A 21,029-nucleotide genomic window follows, 5' to 3' on the forward strand; every position below is an offset into this window, starting at 1 on the left:
AGACTGGACAGCCATTTGTCTGAAATGGTATAGGGTTTCTTGTCTGAGCAGGGGGTTGGTCTAGATGACCTCCAAGGTCCCTTCCAACTTTATTATTAACTCCATAGCTGGTTTAATACCAGTCACTTTCAGCCTGATCTATCTGCCAAGGTTGTTGTAAAGATAAAAGGATTAAATGAGGGGAGTTCCTCATGAACTACTGGAGAAGTGAGAAATGAATGAATGAGTTTGTGACAGACTTTAGAGCATCCAAGCCAGGTTTTACAAGCAGGATGGCCTCTCTTCCAGGGTTGTCCCCAAAAGGCCCTATTGTGAAACTTGCAGAACTGTAAAGTAAATGAATTAGTTCTTGAATGGCCTGGAGTTAGTAGATCAACCAGCTGGCTGTGAACTTGAGTTTTGTGCTGAAATGCTTTGGAAATTGGTAAGAGAAGGCTTCTTGCCATTACAGTACCCTAGCATTCAGTGTCATACAGTCAACTTACAACAGTTTGTTTAGTAACCATTTGAAATTATAGCAGCATTGAAGAAAGTGATTGTGACTGTTTTTCCACACTTAGGACCACTGCAGCATCCCGATGGTCACATGATCAAAATTCAGATGCTTGGCAATTGACTCATACGTTATGACGGTTGTAGTGTCCCAGGGTCATGTGATTACTTTTTGACACCTTTTGACAAGTCCATGGAGAAGCCAGATTTACTTAACCGTGTTACTAACAATTTCAGTGATTCACTTAACTGTGGCAAGAACAGTCATAAAATGAAGCAAAACTCACTTAACAAATGTCTTGTTTAGCAAAAGAAATTTTGGGCTCAATTTTGGTGGTAAGTCAACGAGCCACTTCCTAATAGAAATCTATTAATGTCCCAGCAAGTATGTGTTTTGAAAATCTTAAGCCGTTGGAAAAATCAGATGATCAAATGAATCCAATGGTTTGTTATCTTTCCCCCTTGATTGTACCCAAATGCCTCTGCACACAATAGGCTGACAAGATTTGCTAGTGCAGGTATAAAGCTCTAGCTCACCATGCTAATGATTAGAAGCAACTGCCTCATGAGGACAAGCAGCCAGATCTTTGAATGGAGGAGCCTCTGTTTTAGATTACCCTGAGAAGTTCTTTTCTGCCACTGGTGGCTAGTTGTTGTGATTCAGGGTCAGCCTGTGGGTTCGGCAGTTGGGTCGGACGACTCAGAGGAGGAGGGGGGTGTTGAAGACCTTGCTGAGGGGGTTGAAGATCTTGCTGATGATTGCCCTCAGGCAGGCCCCTCCCACTTGGTCACCATGGAGACCCAGCTGTGTGAGCCTGACAGTGTGGATGAAGATGACCCACAGCTGGCCCTGTTCAAGGACGCCCAATGCAGGAGGCAGTCAAGTAGGAGTAAACAGAGGAAGGCAGTGGGGCTTCTCGGAAGGAGGGAGAGAGAAGCCATGCCCTGAACTCTTTATAAAGGGAATGTGTGGGGAGGGCTGGTTTGCTGAAAGCAACTGCTCAGATAGTGTTTCAAAGCTCCTGTATCTTGGTTCGTGTCTTGTTTGTTTTAGTAATAAATTTGGCAGACGTTAATCCAGCCTCTTGCCGTTTGTAAAGGGGTTGCCTTTTCTGCAGGGCCGGTAGCAGGCTGGTACAGAACACTAGTATAACCGCATAAAAACCAAGATCTGTGGCTGGGTGCTCTTGGTTCTTTTCCCTCTCCATTTTCTCAGAAAACATTTTTGGGTATTACGTGGACAAAAGCTTTCAGGTTGGAAAATAGATTTTAAAAATTCAGATAAAGTAGGGTTATGCATCTCTTCTCATATCAAGAGCCACACTTTTCTTGGGACCTGCTTCAAAAATCAGACAAGGCTGGGGAAAACAGATGGTAGAACCAGTTAGGTGAAGAGATGAAGGTGTTGAGCTGAGACACGGGATCTGGATTCAAGCCAGCGGTGTACTGGAACTAGACTTGTACCAGCTTGCAAGAACCATGGGTTAAATTTTCAGAAACAGAGCACAGCAGAGCTGTGACACGTAGGATGCTGATTCAAGCCCACCTTCCAGCCAGACAACACTTTGTGACTTTTGACCAGCCATTTTTTTCAGCCCAATCTACAGGAAAAAAAATTAAAAGGAAGGAGTACTGTATATGCCAGCTTCAGCTCCTGGAGGAAAGTTGGGATATACATCTAACAAATATGATTAAAACTTGATTTGATTTTTGGTACCAAAATGATTGCCTGTCAGCTTTAAAGATTACAATTCTGTAACAGTTTTTGAAAGGATTCTGGGGACTGTTTCAAGGGTCTGCTTTGTCCACCCCCCTGAAGCTTTGCACCGGCACACCACAGGGCTGTGTGCTTAGCCCCTACCTGTACTCTTTATACACTTATGATTGTGTATCATCTGACCCATCCACTGCAATAATCAAGTTCGCAGATGATACAACTGTGGTGGGTCTTATTACAGGTGGGGATGAGACAGCATATAGGGCGGAGGTACAAAAACTATCCATATGGTGTAGTAACAACAACTTGCACCTAAACATCGGCAAGACGAAAGAGATGGTGTTAGACTTCCGGAGGAAAAAGGAGGAACCTGCCCCACTTTACATCGGGGAGGACTGTGTAGAGAGAGTTTCCTCCTTTAAATTTCTGGGAGTCTACCTCTGTGAAGATCTGACCTGGAAAGTTAACACAACCCAGGTGGCTAGAAAGGCCCAACAGAGGCTTCACTTTCTTAGGGTCTTGCGGAAGAACAGGGTAGAACAACAGCTAATGACCCTCTTTTACCGGTCTACTATAGTGTCCTCTCGTATGGTATTGTGGTTTGGTATGCTGGTCTGACAGCCGCGGACAGGAAAGTATTACAGAGGGTAGTGAGCACAGCACAAGACATTGTGGGCTGTTCCCTGACACCACTGGATGACATCGCCAGGGCTCGTTGCCTTGGAAGAGTGAGGAAGATTCTCAGGGATGACTCACACCCTGGACGGTATCTCTTTACTCTCCTACCATCCGGTAGGAGATATAGGAACATAGCCAGCCATAGCAACAGGCTGAAAAATAGCTTTTATCCGTGGGCTGTTAGGCTTTTAAATGGGACATAATCTTATGCAGAATTGACTTGGGAGGCCGGTGTGTGGTGTAGTTGGTTCACATGGTGTGGTAGGATGGAGGGTTTGTTGTCACTGTGTGTTGGAGGGAGAGAGCACAGGGGGGGGGGATGAGGCTCAGCTAATCTCAATGTACACATGTTGTACTTTGACAATAAAGGTTTATTATTATTCAGGGCTGCATGTGGCTTTGAGGCCACAAATTGTGCACAGTCATTTGAACTAATATAATAATTTAAATTTGAGAAAATGAAAATTTCAGAAGACTCCTGTTACAATTTTCAATGTAACAATTTTATTGGTAACATATCAATTATCACCTTCACTTGTTTTTTTTTAAATAACCACAAACATACAGGACATCATAAACAGAGGTGCCAAAAGATCAGGGTTTCTTCTATTAGTTGGCAGGAAGAGATACACTGAAGAGGATAAAATGAGTGGAGCTATGAGTTCACTGAATATTTGGGGATCCTGTATGGAGCAAGCCACTCTTTCATTGCCACATATGTGTATTAGTGTCTATATAGAGTTCTATATTATACATCTTTATATATATAATATATATACTATACATGGGCAGTAATGCAATAGATTAAGGATAGACTCCTGAGACAATGATTCTGGGACAAAGATTGTCAGAACTGTATGTATTGCATGACATAAAATGAACTGGTCTATGATTTCTTATTCTCTTCCAGCTTAATTTCATAGGATCACCCAAAGTAGTCATTCTTTGCATATGAAATCATGCTTGGGAATGTACAGAGATCTAGCAGCATGAAATACCAAGAACCACTGTCCACCATTATTGAAAAAACTAGGGAAAAATACAAAGATTGGAGAAATGTTAATTTGGTTTCAATAGTCAATAAATAATTGAACTGGATATCCATTCTCCTTAATTGCACATCATAATGATAATGGTCTGCAGATAAGATATGTATTCAAGTACTTCCCTATTTGCTGTGCACACAAAAATTACAAGCCAATCTTTATGAACCATTAGCCTAGTACAGCTCTATACAATATAAGGCAACTCACCAAACCTTCAATAAACAATCTACATTGTTGCCTAGCAATCTTCTTCATCTGGATGATGGATATTTACTTTGGGGGCTTTCAACTTCACCAGATAGATCAGATTAGGAAATCAATTCCACAGGAAGGCTAAATTTACTTTTATTATGCTTGGCCATAATAACAGAATGTTGCAAATCTGATTGTATTGTATCTCCTCTTCCTTACACTCCAGTGAATGAGAGAGGTGTCTGTCTGAGCCAAATAGTATTTACTGTATATTTAAGATATGCTTCACCCCTCATTGCTTTGGTAATAAACAAAGATATCATTAAATGAGATCCCTATATGCTGATCAATCTAATTGTCAACATTTATGTGGCTTGTATTCCTCTGAACAATTACAATCTGAGGATAACAACTGATACTTCAGAAATATAATGTAATGTTTCAGTGCCAATATTTTATTTCCAAACTGTTTCACATTAGGTCAAGCAGCCAAATTATACTAGAATTGTAGCACAAGGAATACATTAGTGTAAAGGGCAGATGTATGGTGCTAAAGAGGCATAGCCATGTGGCAGGAAGCTAAGTTAAGTGACAACTCATTGAGCATGACCTCTATGCATAATGTTGTTTATCCATTCCTCATGATTCCTCAGCTAAACTGAGGTAATTCAATTGCTTTATAATTCAGTATGCAGTGGCTGTAATCTTGTGTCAGAAATTAATGCAAAGATTCTAGTGGTATATCAAAGAGCAATCATCACAATGCTGAATTAATTATAACAGTGAGCTCTTACTGGGGGGAGGAAGTATATGTTGTTATGTTCCAGTTGTGTGAATTGTTCTTGTTATTGGGCCTTTGTCAGGAAGGATTAATATTTATTTTATGGTTATTGGCTGCCAGGATTTGCATTTTTGCAAATTGGGCAATCATATAAATATTTAAATAAATAAATAGGTAATATAGCTTCTGAGTAGCCAAAATGTCTCTCTTGATGGTGGACTTTTTCTACAGAAAGCCCTTTTATTGTTCAAATAAAAGGCTTGTATCATGTAGTAGTCAGTGTTACTGTTTGCGTATGTTCAATTAAAAAAAATAATGGAAGTAAGCCAAACTGACATCTGATGCTCTTTGAATGAAACAGAAAATGTTTCAAAAGAGAACACAAAGAGATAATCATTATTGAACTTTTTGTAAGAAGGAAGATTTAAGACAGACATTGGCCACGCCCAGATTAAGAGCATAGTGTTTATTTTAAAGTGAAAGATTCAATACCCTTAATTGTAATCCTGGTTTTCAGAGTGACAGAAATGAGCTAACATTTTCACCATGCTCAGGTGTGCCCCTTTTCTAGACTTTGTAATAGATACTGAATGACTGGGGTAAGCTCCTATTTGGATTTAAAATGATATTCATATGGGAAAGGAAAAGTGCCATGAATCAATGTCCATTACTACAAGAATTTAGAGTTCAGTTTGTAAATAGATAGTTTGATGTAGCTTGGCTCATCCCACAAGCCAAAACCCAGTTTTCATTTTTCTAGGTGAACTTGATGTGAATGCATGCAAGTGACATTTACAAAACTTTGCAAATCTATACCACTAGATTTTTCTAGCCTCCCATCCAATTCTATAATCAAGCATCCCTGGCCTGATTTAATAAGAACCCCCCCTCCCCTTCCTATAGACTTAAATATAAGGCTACTCCAATAACAGAAGCTTTGAAAGAGAATTTTCCCCTCTCACTCAATCCTATACAATATTGCTTTCACCTGGAACCATAAGAGGACCAAGTTCTTCTTTGTGCTTCAGTGCTACAGATGATCACATCCTCTTAATGCTGCCTAGTAGCCATACCCACTTCACAGTGTATTTCCGGAGAAAAATAGACAATAGAAAACATACTGAAGTCACTCTACATACAAAACCATCATACAAGCCACACACAAGGGGAAGACCAAACACCACAGCGTGTGTTTCTTTTCATTTCATTGCTTTCTGCTTTCAAAGCCTGAACTAATTATATGGAGATTTTTTTTCCTCTTTGTACAAAAACTGTCTGTTTATACTAGCTTGACTCTAATAAAAGCAGAGAAGGTCAAAAGCTGCAACATCCACTGAGGAAAGAGATCAATATCTGCAGTAAGGTGTACAGTAATGTTGGGATCCAAGTCCTACACTTTTGTATGCTCACTGGCTTTCCATATAAAAAATTGCAATACTGTGTCTGCCATCTTGCAGATTTTGACACGTCCCCTTCTGGATGCCCATAGCCAAATGGCATTTCAAATATCGCACTGCCTTATTTTATACAGTGGCCCTGCTGATGTACTGCTGTGATATTGGGAAGGTTATCTGTAGATATATCAGAATAAGGACAATGTGGGAGCATAATCTGAACTACAGCTCCTATCATTCACAGCCATCATGACAAAGATCTATCTTCGGCTCCCTGACATACAATTAAGAAAATACGATTTTTGAAATTAGCTAAGTATTGAGACTGAATACTGCATCTTCACTTTTGGCTTAGTGTTTTGTATTGCTTAGCAACAGGCTTATTTCACTAAATGTTGTGATCTTTGTAAACTTAAGGCAAACCTCTTAAATGAAAATAATTATATGATTTCCTTTAGAGGGGAAATGGGCAGTAAAAGCTTGCTGAATGAAGAAGTGGTTAAGGAGAGATGAGCAGGTAGTTGTACTAGCAACGTGCAAATCAGGTAACATACCACTATGAGTAGATGAGCCTTTTTACAGATGTTTTTGGTATACAACCTAGTGGTGTTTTCTTAGCTCTGACCACTGTACATGAGCTTAAAAGATAGAAGAATTCTGTTTTGTTACACTCTATACAAAAGGTTAATGTTTTCTTATAAGACATTATCATTTAATACAATGAATGTGGTTTCCAGATGACATTTGGTCCTAGCACTTTTCTTCAGAAATTCATGAATAAATATTTTTAAACTTACAGTCTTCTAGACACAATTCTCCGGAGCAAGTCCCATTGAACTAGATGGAGTTTACTTCTGAATAATGCTTTGTCTGATTAGACTTGTATCACTTATTCCTTATTTATCCTATTAATTGCTCGAATAATGAATATATGAATAGTATACATATATTATATATCCATCACATTATTCCCTTTTGGGTCAATCAACATAATGAACAGTGCAGTAAAGAAGCAAGAAATAGTTTACTGAAGAAAGTTAAGGCATGAGATAAGAAAAAGAAACTTCTTTCCCTAGAAGAATTTGAGTTTCATTCAACATGACTTTCTTGGTCTACCCCTTCCTCTCAATACACTCTTTCTTCATGTACTTAAGTCTGCAAATCAAACTTCATTATTTTTATATGACCAAACCATTTCAATAAACTTCTTTTGTACAGTAGTGATGACTCATTTTTATATTCAGTCCACTTTCATTTTCTACCTGTTCATTCTTGACCATGCTTTACCTCAAACATTTTTGTTTATTTTTATATCCATTCCTCATTAGAGTTCCTCCACTCACTATAATTTTATCAGCATTGGCATTTCTCCAAGTGGAAATCAGCTTTATTTAAAAAAAACTAGAAAAGAAGATTGTGTACTGATACAGGTAATTTTGTTCAGTGGTACTTGAATTACATCTCAATATCTTCATAGGATTTTCTAAACCATTATTGGCACTCATTTTTTCCATCTGAATTGTGATTTGCACAATATAATCCTGATGACAATCTATTAACTATGTGTCTGAATTTGAGGGAGATTTCATGACCATTATGCTGGATTTAGAATACTACATCATTTGTTGACAATTCATAATTTGCATACTTGTCTCCATAAAGCATTTTTGGAGGAAAAAATGAATGAAATTATCAGTCATTTAGTTAAGTTTAAATTTTGTGGATTGTGACTGGGCCTCTTCTCAAATACTGTTTTTGTCAACTAAAGTCAGTTCAACAGATTTGGTTTAGTCTACTATAGAATGAACAGATGTGATTCTGTTGTAAAAAGCTGCTTCATATTCAGAAACAAATGTAATCATGTGTCTCATTCTTCAGCCTATATTTAACATTTTGCATTTTGAGAATCATGTAATACTTCTCAATTCTCCAAAAAACCAATCACAAATGATCAAACTTTGGAACAGTTTGTAAAGGAAACCACATATTATCAACCTGAAGCAGGTAAAATATAAATAAAAAATAATAATAGAGTGCACAAAACAAAACATTTTAGTAATTTCATGAAAATCAAGTCCAGGATATTTTTAAAGCTTCCTATTGTCAAATCCAATCTGGCTTATTGTAGATTCCGCATCCAACACTTTATGATTTCATTGTCATCTACCTGAGATCTTTTTCTGTTTACCATATCTATATTTTTCCTTGCTGCTATGTACATCGTTCACCTTTGCTTGCCCACTTTCACTACTCATTTATAGGATGGTCTACTCATTTGTCCAGTTCTTATTCTCATTTCTCAGCACTTATATTTATGCACTGGCATCTTAACTAGTATTCATCCATCTATCTAGTGCTTATGCTTTCCACCAACACCATCTTGAGATTCTTTCCCTCTGAAAGACAGCTTGAGCTTCCCAGACAAAGAATCTATCACTGCAACACAAACAATAAAGTGTTTTTCAATGAACAATCTAGTTTTGATGGAGAATTCCAGAGGAGGAGGAGAAGGAGGCATTAGGTTTTCTGTAAAGAAGAAATTAAAAAAAGAGAACCTAGAAGGCCAGAACTGGCCAAGAGTCACCTGTTGTTCTGGTCTGCTTTGCACGTTGACTTCTCTGCAGAAGAGAGTGGGCAGAGGGAAAGGGAAATAGGAGGTCTCCAACAGTTTTCAGTAGTCTTGAATTTGGTATCCCTGTGTCCCAGCATCAAAAGCATCTGCGGGAGGGGGCTGTTGGTAGGTCCCCATGCTATCTGTGGTATCGTCATTTGTGTAGGGTGCATAAGGCATGCCGGCCTCCTGGCTTGGATCCGTGTAGTCCTGGGAGAAGAGTGCTGAATCCGCTCCAAGTTGGTATCGCTGGAATGCCAGAAAAGACTGGCCCACCTTTAAGGGAAGATATGGCAGCATGGGGGAGATTTTGGAAAATGGAATGGGGAAAAAATGGAAGGAAAAAGAGAGAAACATACCAGGAAGAAACAAATAGAAGCTGTGTTAATAATGGTTAATGCACAAGACATAAATTAGGGAATGTGACATGTTGCAATTACTTAACTGAATGTAAATACATTCTAAAGATCAGATGAACTGGCACAGTTCACGAAGACAGCAAGTTCAAGAAAGAAACTGCAGAGTAAGCAAGGGAAGAACAAACTTTCAGAAGAGATCCTATGGCTTATTTACTTGGATAAAAGGCTGGCGGAAATAAAGCTACAGTAGAAGATATGGCTCTGGAGTGGGTTTTTTTTTTAGCATATCGAAACCCAACAAGGCCAGGTCAAGTATGTTGAAGGCTTTAGTCAGACCTCTTTCATATTCAATAGTTCATATACCTGGGACAGGTAACTGTATTGTCTCATATATTACATAACAGAAGGATCACAGAAGGTTGTGCAGCCAAGCTTTTCAATGCTGACTGGGCTGGAGGTAGAGTCTGAAACAACATTAGCTTTTCAGGGACATCTCATACCCATGCAACTCCACCTCTATTAGTTCTGGAGAACTATGGAAGCTGGCAGGTAGGAATAAAGGCAAACCATATTTTTAAGATTAATCAAAGTAGTGGTTATGATTAATCAAAGTAGTGGTCCAGCCCCATCATAAATCTCTTATTTGTGAAATAGTCTTTAGTAACAATGCTGAAGAAACAGTGTGGGAAACCATGGCAGTTTCTAAACTGCCTTCTGATACCATCAACATGTAGGTTATGCAACAGAAGAGCAAGCTGTGGCAATATGAGGGTGAGCAGGAGTAGAAAATACATTTTGAATATGAACCTGTTGTTGTTAGTGTTAAAAGTTGTTAGCCATGTCAACAAAAAAGGCACAGTGGTGTTATCTAGCATTGAGGATGGAGAAAGAAGCAGAAGAAAAGAAATTGAACAGGAAATACTCTATTTTCAACTATTTGCAGCTTCAAAAGAAGACCTCAAATATTTCCTTTAATAGCTCAATGTTTCTAGAATTCTCCTTCTTTCCCAAAACATCCCATTTTATTTGCTGGACCTGCCCTCTTTCATCCTATTTTCTTCCTTCCTTTCTTTAAGCATCAGAAATATTTGCTCTCAACATTTTTTCTCTGATAAGCTAATTTTTATGCACCCAAGATTAGGGGAGAACTGGTGAAGAATTAGGAAACAGTGTGTTGTATTCTTCCTGAAAAGTAATTTCTCCAAGTCTGCGAAAGGCCAGAAAAGCCAGGAAGCTCTGTAGGGAAAGAATAGGATGGACAAAGGGCATTAGACACGATGTGAATTCAAGGCCTTATAGAAATTAAAGATAACATGGGAAAAACAGCTGGATGTCTAACTTCCATTTAGCAGAAGAGAAATCTAGAGGGGCCGTGTTTATAATAAAAGACTTCATGTGACAGTAAATTTCTTCAGGAGATAGCAGATTTTTTCTCTATTGGGACCAGAAAAGGACTCAATCCATCCCAAGAATAAAATCTCTTAATGATGGGGTTCTTGGTGCTCCATGAGCTTGGTGGCTCAGAGTACCACCAAGGACCCCACAGTTCAACCCCTGAGCTACAAAAGAGAATACAAATATTCTCTTCTGTCAATACTGCCAATAATAAAAACAATAAGCAGCACTGGGAGGGGTAACCTCGTCCCTCCAGGACAGCATCTCCAGATAAAACCATTGAGATTTGCCAACAAAATGGCCAGAATTATGTAGCAGAATTTCAGAATGCTCGGGAAGATTAGGGAGGAGGAAGGGAGCAGTTTGTTCTCCCAGGCTTTCCATTCCCACCCTAATCATGTTTGGTAATAGCTGTCTTGCAGCCCTTTCAAATTCTCGCCATGTGACAATATATAAGGCAAATAAGCCATATGACATTAGATCTCTAAAATGTAATATTTTCTGTGTCAGGCTAGTAATAAGTGTCATTTGTAATCCATCCTGGACTTTTTGTTCCTTCCATCATCAGAAGCAGAATATCCTTTTTTGTAATCCATCAGTCAAATGGTGGGTAATTTTAAATTTAAAGACATTAAATGAATATAGATGAACAAAATATGATATATTCTCATTCACACTGTAGAAATGACAAGTCTAGTTTGTTTTAGTTAGTATACCTAACTATTCCAGCAATGATTTTAATTATCTTAAAAAATCTACATTGCTTCTCATATTTATAGAGAAAAAATGTAGTGCTAAATCAACGAATTAGCTACGGTATCATCAAATTTGATGATTTTGTTTTTTAAAAGATGCCAGTGTCAAATGAAATAAGCATTCTTTTTTAGGGGTTTTCTTAAGTAGCCAATGAGAACCTTTAAAATGTTTTGAAACTAGCAGTTAAAATCATGAAAGGAAATCCAGCTTATGTGGAGAGCACCAGGTTGGAGATGGCTGTCATGGAACCATTTTGCATTACAAAGCTTAATTTGAAAAACAAGTTGGATTAGATGCCTCAGAGGCCTCTCCTAGTTTGCTGAGATCTAGAGCTGTAGAAGTCAACTGAGTTGGATTAAGATGGTTTCCTTTGCTGCAACATCATCTCCAAGGTTGACTCAGCCTTCCATCCTTCCGAGGTAGGTAAAATGAGGACCCAGATTGTTGGGGGCAATAAGCTGACTTTGTAATAATGCCGCTTGGGGGTGGCCCTGAAAGCCCTAATAAGCAGGCATATACATAGAATGAAGGCTATTGCTAAGCACATTGATTTGTGCTTAGAGTGTAAGCCGCCCTGAGTCTTCAGAGAAGGGCGGGATATAAATGGGATAAAAAAATAAAAAAAAATAGGGAAGTAAAGGTTGGACAGAAAACAGATACAGTATGTAAGCAACAATGTTTTTGACCAACTAATTCTTTTTTTCTCTATAGTCAAGCCACATTATTCAGATCATATAAGCAGATTTTTTAAGACTAAAGACAGAGGAGCTCTCCCTGGAGCAATTAAGATGCTTATAAATGACTCCCCTCATTACTAGACAAGGCCCAAGCCTGTATAACTTACCCAGGTGAAGATGGAGAAAAAAGAGAAGGCAATGGCTGCTCGGGCAGCATCTGATCCTTCATTCAGTAGACTATCCTCTTCCTTTGAAACACGCCATTGGTCAGCCAAGAAACAAAACCCGACAAACCAGAGAAATGCCCAAAAGCCTATAAAATATCACCATCAAAACAAGAGGGAAAGGGAGGGATGAAGGATTACACAACCATGAATTTTAATTCTCACATTTGTTCAGAATTTTTTTCCCTATAATATCTCAAAGTGATTTGCAGATTGGGATAAATTCCAGTTCTTTATAGCGTGGAATTGCAAGTTAAATCCAAACCTATTATTCCCAAACCTTACATTTTCCAAATTTGAGGGAATGAAAGAATTTGAAAAAGGGAACTAGTGATTAAAAGGCCCTTTTCCCTCTCTGCTATCTATCCCTGATAAATATGGCAACAGTCATTTTAACATCTTTCATTTGGCCAGGATCTGCACTCAGATGTAATTCTAGCTGTGAAAATATAATAAGTCCTCGTTGCTCTCCATACAGGTAGTCCTTGATTTACAACCATTTATTTAGCAACCATTTGAAGTTACAATGGCACTGGAAAAAGTGACTTATGACCAGTCCTTGTGCTTACAACTATTGCAGAATTCCTATAATCACAGGATCAAAATTTGGGTGCTTGGCAATTAGCATGTATGACAGTTGCAGCATCCCAGGTCATGTGACTGCCATTTAAAACCTTCCTGGCTGGCTTCCAACAAGCAAAGTCAATAGGGAAATTAATGACCATGTGATTCACTTAAGAACCATGGCAAAAAGATTATAAAATTGGGTGTGACTCACTTAACAACCATCTTGTTTAGCAATGGAAATTCTGGTTGCAATTGTCAAGTTCTACACACACAAACACACACCAATTTCCTATCCTGGTATTCTTTTTCCTCCTTTATGCTTTGCAAGCCAGCAGCAATAGCATCTTTTTCTTTTCAGCTTGTAAGGAATGTAGCTGTATTGCCGAGGACTTTTAGGGAAAGGAGGAAGAAGGGAGAGCACACATATTCATTTACCCAGCAAATCTGGTTTGTTGTGTTAACAGTCAGTTCTGCCTTAAGTAAGGAACATGCTGTGGAATGGCAAGGCTTAGTCATCAAGAATAAGTTCATTTCCACTGTACAAACGGTATCTCCTGGCCTCACAACAGTGGAGTCATTTGCTCATTTATTCTTGAATTGCAGCAATTCTGCAGAACTAAAACGATACAATGGAAAACAGGCTCAGCTGAGAAGGACAGATGTAGAAAGAGCCCTATCTTGAAAGAAATCCTATATTGCTGATGGTCTCAATAGTCTAAATCAGGGCTTTTCAACCAGTGGTACGGGTACCACCTGTGGTACATTGACACCTGGCAGGTGGTACGCGATCATCCTAGAAAAGTGGTAGCGGGGGAGGGGAATGAGCTGAACTGGTGGCAGCACCGCACAAGCCTAGGCAAGAGATGGCTGGAGCTAGGCGACTGGTGGTACTTGGATGTTGCCATATCCTAAAAGTGGTACAATGGGTGAAAAGGTTGAAAAGCCCTGGTCTAAATAATCCATAGGAATTTCTATAATCGGTTCTGTATGGTAGGCAGTTATTATTTCTGCAGTTTTAGATGGGGTGAGGGTGGGAGAGAACAATGTGATTTTGGCCTCATTCTGAGTCAAAGCAGAACTAAGAGTTAAACTGACTCTGACTGGCTTGAAACACAGCTTTTAAATTACTGTTTTGCTTTTAAGTAATCATGGTTAAGAGAACTGGAGTAATAACTCCAAAATGTATTTCCTTTCTTCCATTATTTATGTAGCATTTCCATGCCAGTAAGCTAACTAGCTCTGCTATAGAAGAACATAGAAGAAACAAAGCAAAACAAAACAAAAATGAGCAGGCATTAAGCAAATATCCCCTGGCCGTTCTTTTCTATCCTGACATTATGAACAGATGCATCTATTGTAAATATTATACCTTAATGGATTTATAATCAAATTGAACCATCTTACAGAGCCATTTGGTTTAAGTGGTTAAAACATCAGTCTAGAAAGTAGGAAACTGTGAGTTCTAATTCCACTTTAGGTACAAAGTTTCCTCGGTGACTTCGAACTAGTCACTTTTTCTCAGTCCTAGGAAGGAGGAAATGACAAATCACTTCTGAAAAACTCTGTCAACAAAACTGCAGGGATTTGTGCAGGCAATCTCCAAGAAGTGGGCATGATTGAATGGAAGGAGAAAAAAAACCCTATCGTAAGGATGAAAAGGATGGCTTCCTCTAAGGATGGGCAAGAGAAACAATCAGCACCGTCCATGGAAGAGAATGCATGCCTGATGCGCTAGTATAACAATGTGCTTTATTTTCTCTGAAAGCACAAGGGCATTTTTTTTTTCAAATTTGTAAGACTGCCGGCTTCCAAGATTGTCTGTCAAACTAGTCTCTACCTTATCTGAAAAGATGCTGCTGGAGAAGGCCATACAATGTTATCTTAGGCTGCATTAACTCATGCTTGAAAATTTTCACAGAAGGCTTCCTTGAAGGGAGAATTAGTATGGAATCACTTCTCAACTATAAAAATAACATTTGTGAAAATACAATTGTGAAAAATAATTCACTGAAATAACCCTGTCCATTGGACAACTGTTGCTTTGCTAGGTTTATTTATTGGATTTTAGGCTCTCTGACTCCAAAAATATTCTAGGTAACTTTAAGATTTAAAAATGCATCACTTAATGAAACATGATTACCCAGACAAAACCCACATAAATAACACTTCTAAAAAACTGTTGGGGCTCCACATACATCCTATCTTCAGGCCTGGGAAAAGGGCCAGGTCTTAAGAAGCTTCCAGGTGGCTTGAGGTTTTGGGGCTTGTGTGTCTGTGGAGGAATGCTGTTCCACAACCCTTTGATCCCACAAGATAACAACATTTAATTGAGCAGATCTCCAGTGTGTCTGCTATGCCCAAGCAAACCAGACGGGCAGAAACAATTGGAGACAATTACTAGTGATAGCAAATTATAATGCTTGGAAGAACCATAGGAACAAATCAGCATCTCAGAATAAAGATATGTTTTTAAGAAAGATGTGTAATTCAAGTGTAGAAATTCACTGAAATCAATGTGACTTAAATAAGTTGTGACTGCATTAATGTTTATATATCAATTTGCTTTGGAACCAGACTTGATATAGTTGAATAGAACAATGAGACAAATTAAAGTCAAGCTTAAATCAAGAGGGTTTTAAAAAATATTTCTAATAGTCCAGAACAGCAGTACCTGTTGGGTCTTAGATTTTTGTATTCACCATCCTGCCCATTTTGAAACCCACTCACCCATGGATGCTGCTGATTCAATGCTCCTGGTTGATGCTCTTGGAGAATATTCTCTGAATAGGTAGATAACTCTCCTAAGCCGATTACTGCCTGCATAAGCCAGCCCCAATTCCTTTTAATTTGGTCTTCAGTTTCATAAGAAGTAGAGAAGATTTTAAGTCTTACTGTATCCTTTAGAGCCAAAACAAATGGCAGTGGCATCTTGAAGATTTTTAGTTTAATCAGGAATTAGCTTGCTTTAGAATTAATATTTATTTGATGGAAAATTAATAATTAGAAAGTGGGTGTTCCTTTTCTCCATTATATCCAAGAGCTCTCCTTTCAACAGGGTATTTCTAGGAATATTTTTTTCTTTTTTAAAAAGTGGTGCCAAAAATCTTTCTGGTTACTTTATTTATGCATTTCTGAATGACGTTAAGGAAAGCAGCCATGTAACTCCACCAAAAGAGGCCCCTCATTTTCCAGAGTTCTCATTTGCCCTGAATGACAGTCATCCTCCATTACAGCAAAGGCAATTCCTCTTATTTACAATTAATTAATTTGGCAAGAAAATGTGTTAATTTAAAAACTAAAAAAGAGTAAAACTGGTGAAATTAAGAAGCCAGATAAATAGGAAAAAGGGTAATGAAGATGATGCAAGAGAACAGAAGAAATTCTTTTAATTTCAATAGGTAACCAGTTTATTTAGTAAAGCAGATTCCAAAACGATACAACTCCATCTCTGATTATTAAAAAGCCATTTAAATCATGTATACAGATGTAAGACTGGATCTATATTCACCAACAGGAATACACGCTGTCCTTATAGAAACCCATATACATTCACCAGAAACTCACCAGATACTCCAATGTCTGAAAGCACAGCTTTCTTGCGATCCTTGACACTGCTAATCTGTGGGAAGTAGACATCAAGGGCTAAGTAAAGAAGGCAGGTGAGGAATGCAAGGACTCCCACAGTGATACCATAGTTGCAGGCATTCTGGTTGCGATTGTAGATGCAGAACTCTTCTGGTGACTTTGAATGGTTGATATAGCCTTCATTCACAATGCAGCCAAACACAACAATGGAAAAAAGCTGGGATACAGAAAGATGAGAAAAGAGTTAAAAGAATTTATTATACAAATACATACAAAATTCACATGAGGCACACTAGTTATAGATCATCAAATTGGTGTTGATTCTTAGCAACTAGATCAACACAGAGCTTTACCATCGCAGGATAAACTGTCCCCAACTTGGCCCTTTGTGTCTTACAACCATTCTTGCTATAATTGTTGTTTCAGACAATATAACCATTTCGGAATCCCATTTATATCAGTGAAAGGAGAATTCAGTATGTAACTAAAAGCTAAGGAGGCCTTCAACATGGCTAGTTCCTCAGGTATTTTCATGCTGTGTTCTTTTTTTCCTCAATTTCAGCTAAATATTTGGCTGAAAGATATATCAAGAAGAACTCCAGAGCTAATGATTTATATCATAACACATCCGTCCACTTAGGCTTTCATATAACAAAATAACAGAGTTGGAAGGGATCTTAGTCCAACCCCCTGCTCAAGCAGGGGACCCTATACCACTTCAGACAAGTGGCTGTCCAGTCTTCTTGAAAGCCTCCAGTGATAAAGCACCCACAACTTCTGAAGGCAAAGCTGTTTCACTACTTGTTTCTCCTTAGTTCTAGATTGCTTCTCTCCTTGATTAGTTCCCATCCATTACTTCTTGTCTTGCCTTCTAGTACTTTGAAAAATAGGTTAACCTCCTCTTCGTGGCAGCCCCTCAAATATTAGAATACTGCTATCATGTCACCCCTAGTCCTTCTTTTCACTATACTAGACAAACCCAATTTCTACAACCATTATTCATATGGCCCTCTAATCATCTTTATTGCTCTTTTCTGCATTCTTTCCATAGTCTCAACAACTTTTTTACAATTTGATGACCCAAACTGAATGCAGTATTCTAAGTGTGTTCTTACTAAGACTTTACAAAGACCACACTTAGAATACTGCGTATGTATATATTTTTTTCATTCCTTATTTTTTTCAAATCAAGAAAACAATACATCAATAACATTCAAAAATAATATCTAATCATTAGCATTCTTGACTTTTCATATTTACATAACATACTGCCCATTCTGATAGGTCAAGGTGACTTGGAGGAATATATCAGTAACATACAACATGTTCATAGTTGCATTGGCAGTATATTATGATGCTTCTATTGATGTATTATACTTACACATCAGCTTTTTAAAATCTATTTCTGTGGTTTGCTCTGAACAACCCAGAGTTATACATTCAAGATGAGTAGCCACATAATTTTTCTAAATAATGCATTCCAAAAGCTGTAAAATATAAAACAGCTCTAAAAACAAAATGTAAACCTTTAAAATTGTAACAAGTATATTCTAAATTGTACTTAGGAGTTTTAGTTCCTATGACAATTAATTTCACGGTGTATAACTTGCCACAGAAAAAAGCAGAAATTCCTGTAGATATTAAACATATTTGTGCTGATATTTGCAAAACGTGACCTATTAAGGACCTAAGACTGAAAGGCAAAATGAACAAGAACAGGTAGTCTGCAGACAACCTGGCCAGTGCCACATAATGTTTATGCTCTGTAGTGATTAGCTTGAACAAGGGTCACCGCAGAAATGGTGCATGGCAATTTATCGAACTGTTTAGCATAACCAAGAGTATTTATAATTCCTTTGTTATTTTTGTTAAAATATTTTAAAATAAACCGTTATGGTCTAAAAAATGATGATACACTTTTTAAATGTGATATCGATATTTTAAAAGATTTTAAAACATGCTGGAAGTCCCATATTTTAAGCAGGCCAAGGTTGAAAAATACTAGATTAGACAACCTCTAACCATGGAGCAGCCATTAAAAACATCAGTATACTTTTTCTTTTGAACCACTTCCATACTAAACTCTTACTAATAAAACTAAAAAAAAGTCTAATTCATGTTATAGTGCAGGGATAATAGAGAGCCTTATTAGCTATGGAAGCAAACAATCCCAGTTAAGGCTTGGGAAACCTCTGACAAATTTCATGTACTTATCAGTGTGTGCCATAATTTAGGACTATTTCTTTAAATCCAGGAGCTGATTACATTTCCATCTGAAATAAATTGTATAGCGTGTAGATATAAAGACATAGCAGAAAAATTGGAATTAACAACTGTTTTGTAATGTTTCAGATCACTTCTATTTATAGATACAGAGGACAGACAGAAAAACGTATGGCTGTAGGCAAAGCATTTCCAAGAAAATGAAGAAGGAATGAGAGAGAAGGCAAGGCACAGACCTGTACAGTACTAGATTAATCACTAAAAATATTTTCTCAGCACTCCTGTGATTTTGAACCTTGTTATTTTCAGTGGATATTTTCTCCATAAAGTCAGTCAGTGATAAAAAAAACTACCCTCATCTTCCTTATCCCCAATGTTGCAAAGTAAATTGAACAGATAGCTTACACAATAGATCTCTTGACTGCCATGTGATGCCTGCAGCATGATACCCATTTCCAATGGTCTATTAAGCTCTCCTAGGTATCATGTGATGTGTTGGCATCTCAGCCCCCAGATCCCTCTTGAGCACCAGACACTGAAAGCTGCCTTTCTCCTTGACCAATGTACTACTTAATTTTTGAAACCACCCACTGTGCATTGAATTCTTTTTATTTCTAGCATTTTACTTACCGGTATTATGAATCCTTCCCCTCACAGAAATGCTGCTAAACCACCTTTCATTTCTTTAGTCACAACATATTTCTCACCAGGTTTATAACTGAATTGATCTCAGAAAGAATACAGCAGACTTTTTTTCTTACATATGATAATTCCAAGCAAAAACAGTTGGGGGCTCCAGACAGAATAGAATAGCTTCAGAAGTTCTTATTGTGTTCTTGTTGAAATGAAATGAGATTCAAGCTGAATCTCCATCATAATTAGGATTCTTGAACTGAACCCCAAGAAGTTGGACAACATAGTCTTTCAAATCTATTGTTCTCTAAATCCAAGTTCAGCTATATTTAAAACAGACCAACTAAAACTCAAGGGAAATTATTTAGATATGACTAAAGTAGCCTTAAGCTCCCATTGTTTCAGTGGATCTACTTGAAGAAGAATTAAACCTGCACCTAACACAATGCTTCCACATTTTGACCATTTATCATATTTATTGCAAAGAAAGATGACCATCACACACACACACACACCTCTTAAAAAGGGAACTTCTAGGATTGGGGAAAGAGAGAAGTCTCAGTACACCTGAAAAGTTCTAGTTTTTCCCCCAAAGATGTTATGGAAAAGCTCAGATGTTTTACTGATCCTCTGAGTACTGTACTTGACACTTATTGAGACCACTGCTGTGTTGCCAGTTGTTATATGGTACAATAGTGTGTAGTCCTCATTTATTTAGTCATCATACAAAGTCACAACAGCACTGAAAAACATAACTGATAATGAATTCTTACTCTTGCAACCATTGTAGCACTTCCATAGTCACATGATCATAATTTGGGTGCTTGGCACCTGGCATGTATTTATGATGGTTGCAACATCTTGGGGTGATATCATCACCATTTGCAACCTTCTCAGCCAGTTTCCAACAAGCAAATCAATAGGAGAAACCAGATTCACTCAATAGAAAAGAACTGACAGAAATAGGGGGCAGAGTCAAAAGAGCAGCCTACAGTCTCTACATAGCCACAAATGGATTAAGTCCAATCCCTCTTGAACTCCATTATCCCTTATCTGGCACCAAAATAGTGCTAATCATTAGTTGAGTAGATTCCTGTCCATACACATGAGCAATAAATCAGTTTAATTTGGAACTTCATGTGTGGTCCTGGTATTTTGGGCCTTCCACTTAATAATGATATGATTCACTTAACAAATTCAATGATTTACTTAACAACTGTAGCAAAAAAGGTGATAAAATTGAGTGCTATAAACTTAACAACTGGCTTGTTTAGCAACAGAAATTCTGGTCCCAATTGTTGACGTAAGTTGAAGACTATCTATAATTGAAGGAATTTCTTTCCATTTGGACTTGCAACTTTTTTGTGAGAAATGGTTATTCAAATGGGGCACAAATTATTCTCAGTCTTTATTATACGAGATCTATTCATAAAACCTATTCTTATAAATATTTACAATATCTTACACTGCTTCTGAATTTAATAAAACCAACTTTCTACATGCCCATTAAGGAGTAAATCCTATTCACAACGGACTAAATTCTAGATAACTATAGACAGAACCACACCTAGAAAAGTCAAGATGTTTATAGCACTTTTCACTTTTAATATTGTCTATAACTTGAAATAATAGGTGGTACCTTTGCTATCATATACAGTATTTATATTTTACAGGGCTGCTACCAACTCCAGTCTTCTTT

At 37.7% G+C, this 21,029-nt stretch overlaps 1 protein-coding gene across 3 annotated transcripts in view; it reads right to left on the reverse strand.

Moving 5' to 3' along the window:
* Nucleotides 1-3,277: 3,277 nt before the first annotated feature.
* Nucleotides 3,278-21,029, reverse strand: part of SYNGR1 (synaptogyrin 1) — a 30,307-nt gene continuing 12,555 nt past the window's right edge. Inside the window, exons 2-5 of one of the 3 annotated variants that reach the window (XR_014492847.1) lie at nt 16,454-16,691; nt 12,266-12,411; nt 8,885-9,187; nt 3,278-3,916 (exon numbers count right to left, since the gene is read on the reverse strand). Coding sequence is in view for 2 of the 3 variants with exons in the window: in XM_083365723.1 (XP_083221849.1) it covers nt 8,972-9,187; nt 12,266-12,411; nt 16,454-16,691 (600 nt within the window). In the remaining variant the exon portion in view is untranslated. Of the gene's footprint in view, nt 10,507-12,265; nt 12,412-16,453; nt 16,692-21,029 lie in introns of all 3 variants that reach the window. The other 2 variants (XM_083365723.1, XM_083365724.1) reach the window with 2 other exon arrangements.

The sequence above is a fragment of the Vipera ursinii genome (assembly GCF_947247035.1).
Source record: "Vipera ursinii genome assembly, chromosome: 6".
NCBI lineage: Eukaryota > Metazoa > Chordata > Lepidosauria > Squamata > Viperidae > Vipera > Vipera ursinii.